Genomic DNA, 5,204 nt, shown 5'->3' with positions numbered 1-5,204 from the left:
GAGTCTGCTTAGTCCATTGGGAGACAAAAGTTTACAGACTGAAGGTTCCCCAGAGAAGCTGTGTCAACACTACCACAAAAAAGACTTTTTTCAGTTTTTTGATAAATTAGGATGTGTTAAAGGAGCAGTTCAGAGTTTTTTGCTCGGCTTTCTTTGCCCATTTTTTTTGACTGAGTCGCCTTTATTTGTTCACATCCTACTCATCCATGCAACATGAGTTCCCCTGAAAGCTGGTGATAATCCTTTAAGACATTTAATATCAATCTTATCATACAGTTTCATCTGGCGATGCAAAGCTCTCCATTTCATTCTTAAAGAATCTTGTGTACACACTTTAAATAACCTTGGAGCCATAATGTGCTATACAAATGAACCAACCTGCCTTTCTTTTCCACAGATCCATCATAGTTTGCATGACAGGCTGCGTGTAGTGTGTGTATGCTGTCATGGCTGTGCTTTTTGTCTGTTATGTGGCAAACATGTAAAAGCTGTGCTGCTGCTTTGCATCGTTCATGGAAACCCATGGGAGTGCTGGTGCTGCCATTTTACAAGTGTTACGAGAAACTCTTTAACTACTAAAGATAGTCAGAAAATTCACACAGCATGTATTTCACATTTATGGCTACTTATCCTCTTGTGTTATTTTTCTTTTTTCTTTTTTTTTTTTTACATTAGATCCTAGTAACATTCAATAACAGGAGCAACTTAGCTTCATCTGCACAGAGGAAGAAAGTAAACAAGTGCAACCTGAATCTCTGTACAGTCGTTGGTTTACAGCTTTATTTGAGAAGTTTTTATCTTTTTTCTGAGACAAAAATAAAAACATTGATACAGATTGTGGATCTTCATGTCATGAACAAAAGTTGATACACTGTGTATTAATTTTCTGTCAGCAGGATCTCAAACCTCATCATCTCAATCTCTCTAGATAGATTTACAGCTGAATATGAAGTTTTGGTCTTTGATATAACTTTAACATGCTGTGTCTGTTAGGTCAGTGTATAACAATCCAGACAGAAAGTCGTAAATAATGAACATATTCAAATGTTGATTTACAATGATTTTCAGTTTTACATACAGTGAATCATCATTTCATCATGGCTTTATTACATTTCCCTGAAGCGTGTATTTACAGTCTACCCATTAGCAGTTTGTAGCAGGTGTCTCCTCACAGCTCCTCTGAATCAGTACGGCGTGGGATTCTGCTTCAGCTGGCACAGGCTGACAGAGGAGCCCACACCAAAACCAGCGAACAGAGGCTCCCCGAACTGAGCTTTGAACCTGTGGATGAGCTCCATGGTGTCTGATACTGAGTAAAAGGCCACAGTGTGGCTCGCATAATCCAGGTACACACCGAGCCGCGAGGCCCTGGGAGCATCAGGAAGGTCTCGATCCGCTTTGTTGTGCCAGGCGGAGTAGCCCGAGTCTGAGCACAGGAGACTCCAGGACTTGTCGTTGTAGCCCAGGAGGCTGGTGGAGTTCTTCCCCTTGCGACTGATGCTCTTGTAAGCGACCCCGATGAAGAACTCTCCGCTCCACTCCGCCTCCCAGTAAAACCTGAAACCACTCAGAGGTTCCTTGCACAGCACCTGAGAGAAACCGTCGAAGCGCTCCGGGTGATCTGGGTAAAACTGAGCAGATTTCTTGCGGGTGACTCTCTGGTTACCGTCGGACAGGACCAGCTCTTTGTAGACTGTGTTTGGGTCAAAGGACAACTTGCAGGCATCTGGACAAAGATGCACAGGACATTCTTTTTAAGTTACATGTGTGTAGATACAGATTTTTTTTAAAACATTAAAGGACATAAAAAATGCTGCAACATTAACATTTTTCTTACATCTCAAGAAGTCTGGTCTGGTCTTTGGCTCCTGAAAATCAAGTCTGGAAGGAACTGTTTGGATATAAAAAGACAGACTCAGTGTTTCTAATTCATTTGATTAAATGTCACTTTAAAAGTTCATGAGATGAAAGAACTTGGGAACATGTTTTTTAATTTTCATGTTCTTGAAAAGATTAGTCTATGTATTGTGCAATAATGAGCTCACAGAAACGTACCTTTGAGTCTCTTGTCTCCATTCCTTGGCAGAAGAATGTACACAGGCGTCTCACCCACTGTTGAGATGATGCAGGAGCTGGATTAGCTTGATTTTTCTTCACACTCAAATTTTGTTTTAACTTGATATTTTGAAAAAGTGCACAGACCTGTTTTGGAGATTTTTCCCAGTTCCTTCTTACAGATTTCGTCCAGATGTTCTTTCATCTCTGTGGCCGTTTTGCTCATCTCTCCGAAAGAGAACTGAGGGTTAATGAGCACTTTGGGCACCATGGCTTCAGGAGGGACGCACAAGGTTGGAAAGTTCTGTTCAAAGGGGAAAAAATGGCCACCATCATGGGCATGCCAACAGCTTTTGGATTGGGTTAGCTTAGCTGGCTTTACACTTTCCCTCTGGTGTTACTGTAGTAGCTTTACAAGATTTACAGTAAAAAAAAAAAAAAAAGAAATCCCTATTTTTAAAACCTTCATTCAGTCTTAGTCTCTCTGAAACTCTTTGTAGTAGCTTCTGTATCTTTAAAGCTCACCACTCCACAAACCCCCTTCCAAGGGTCGCCATCTGTCCCGTATTATCCGGGACGTCCTGTATTTGGGCCAAGAGAGGCGCGTCCCGTACGGGACATTGTTTGTCCCGGCCGCAGAGGAAAAGGCATGATGCATATATTTTTTCTCTCTCTGCGCCGTGCATTGTGTCTGGCTGCCTGCCATGGCCGTGCTAACGGTCGTGTGACCCAGTCCCAGTGCGTGCGCGCTGTACTGTGTAGCGTAGACTGTACGGTAGCGAGAGACTACCCCCTCCCCGCCGTGCTGTGCAGCGAGAACCCCCCCGTATCTCTCTGCCTCAAAGTTGGCAACCCTATTGGGAGGAGAAGCAAAGGGATCACATTATGTCACCCAGTTTTTCCACAAACAAGGTGGGTTTGGTTCATGTGGGAAAGTTCTGAAACATTAGCCTGTTGTTGTTTCCTAACTTTGTGGTTTTTAAGCTAGCACACTTTTCTCCTAGCTCATGTTTATTGAAGAAAACTGTGGATTTAATTTGAGAAATTTTCATGTTCAAGAAAAAGAGAAAGCCATTCATTTGAGCTTTCCCATTCATGTCTGTTTTTCTGCATCCTTTGCTTTTCAATGGGGCACGGGGCGGAGTACCACATGCAGCCACAGCCATGTTTACGACTTTCTCTCACCCAATTAATGATGAGCACTTATTCGAAGCTTAAAATAAACCAAACAAACTGCCATTTCTAGAAGGCGGACGCGAACGCATGTTGAATTCAGGCAAAGTGGTGCTGCGTTCAAGGCAAACTGAAAATATGGGACAAATTGCGTTTCGTGATTCAAAACGGGACGCAACCTTTAAGTGTGAAATACAGGACGATTCCATATTTTACGGTACGGGCAACCCTAGTGGTGGCGCGTCTGCCTACTGTTTCTGATAGTCAAAAGTTAACGAAATAATTTCTGATATCGCCATAACCTGTTTCAAACTTAACATGAACTCTCAACTTCTGGTTTTACTTCTGCTTGGAACTGTCCTAACTCATTAGATTGGCCAATCAGATTATAAGGGAACACCAGCCTGGGCCATACCCTGAAAACACCTTTATTTTGTGTATGATCTGCCCCTTGCGATCTTTGAGCACCTGCAGGAAATGAATGTTGTCCTCTGTCTCCAGGATCTGCCTCAGCTCTGCATCTCTTCGCTGCAGCTCCTGAATCTCCTGCTCCAGGCGCTCCAGGTAGCCGTCCGCTTGGGACATGGCCGACTGCATGTTGGCCATGATCATCTGGTTGATTTCAGCCTTCCAGCGCTCCACCGCCTGCAGCATCTCATGGAAGGTCTTGTCGCTTTCTGCCTGTGCTCGCTGGGCGTTGCTCTACAAGGTACAAACACAGATCAGTTATTTGAGCATCCACCACCCTGCTGAACACTTGATTGGACAGTTTCTGATCTTACCTTGAGCACATCCACATTATGCTTGAGCTCCTGCAGCTCCTTCATCCTCTCTTGGATGATGTGCTGGACTTCAGACTGGGTGACCACCAAGACTTTCTGTTGGAAGAACATGGCGTTGAGAATACATTTTGTGACAGAACATTTGGCGCTGGCGACCTCGAGAGCACCAGACTCTGACAGACTCACTTGTTTCTCGATCCGCTCCTCCTCAGCTGAGGTGATGTTGTGGCTGCGGTGCTCTCTGACCGTACACAGCACACAGATACACATCTGGTCCGATCGGCAGAACAGCTCCAGACCCTTCTCGTGCTGCGGGCAGATCTTCCTGTCCAGGTGCCCCGTCTCATCCACCAGCTTGTGCCTCTTGAACGTGGCGGACTCGTAATGTGGCTTCACGTGCGTCTCGCAGTAGTACGCCAGGCACATGAGACAGGATTTTACCGCTCTGTTGCGGCGGCCCACGCAGAAGTCACAGTAGGACTCCCGGTGCAGGTGGGGGAAAGGGGTGAGCTCTGGAAGCTGACGCCGTGGCTCGTGGTTGACGTCAGGGAGGTTGCGCCTCAGGACGGGTCGGGGTGTGAAGGTGGCACGGCACTGAGGGCAGCTGTACACACCCATGTGGTCAAACTGGTCCCAGTAGATCTTGATGCACTCCAGGCAGTAGGTGTCCCCACATGGGATAGTGACCGGGTCTCTCAGGGTGTCCACACAGAGCTGACAGAAGGAATCTGGTGGTAAAGGGAAGTTTGACTCAGCCATGGTGATGCAGGATAAAGATTCAAATGCTGAGGCTTATCCAAAGGCTACAGTGATTCCACAACTCCCAACAAAACCAGAGACAAACCAGAGACAAACAGAGACAAACAGAGACAAACCAGAGACGCGCAGACCCAGGGTGATATTTAAAGGGGAGGTTTTGTTTTTCCTGTAAACACACCGATGATTTCTTCCCACAGAACCTGTTTCCTGATCATCTGAGAGAAAGCACAGAGGTGTTCAACCATGACTGAATCTGCTTAGCAAGCAAGTCGACCTGCCCGATAAGGTCAGCACAATAAACCCAATGAAGGCTTCAAACTACAGACGAAATAATGCACAGGTAGACCATCAGGAGAAAAACTGAACAGTGTCTGCTGTAGTTTCAGAAAGCTCAAACTCACTGTCAGGAAGTGACTGTAAGGGTTAGCAGTTGGG

General features: G+C 45.5%; 1 protein-coding gene across 1 annotated transcript; it reads right to left on the bottom strand.

Annotated features, from left to right (window-relative positions):
- Positions 1 to 1,184: 1,184 nt before the first annotated feature.
- Positions 1,185 to 4,778, bottom strand: ftr84 (finTRIM family, member 84). Its single transcript, XM_074662206.1, has 7 exons — positions 4,197 to 4,778; positions 4,011 to 4,106; positions 3,697 to 3,930; positions 2,203 to 2,359; positions 2,056 to 2,112; positions 1,838 to 1,891; positions 1,185 to 1,726 (listed from the first exon to the last, which is right to left on the bottom strand). The coding sequence occupies exons 1-7, from the start codon at positions 4,767 to 4,769 to the stop codon at positions 1,185 to 1,187; spliced, it is 1,713 nt and encodes a 570-aa protein (XP_074518307.1). The 5' UTR covers positions 4,770 to 4,778.
- Between the last annotated feature and the right edge of the window lie 426 nt (positions 4,779 to 5,204).

Source organism: Halichoeres trimaculatus, unplaced genomic scaffold (assembly GCF_033239565.1).
Source record: "Halichoeres trimaculatus isolate MK-OKI-2021-1 unplaced genomic scaffold, fHalTri1.1 fHalTri1_scaffold_2, whole genome shotgun sequence".
Classification (NCBI taxonomy): domain Eukaryota; kingdom Metazoa; phylum Chordata; class Actinopteri; order Labriformes; family Labridae; genus Halichoeres; species Halichoeres trimaculatus.
Note: the sequence above shows the minus strand (reverse complement) of the source record. Positions and strands in the feature narration are given on the sequence as shown.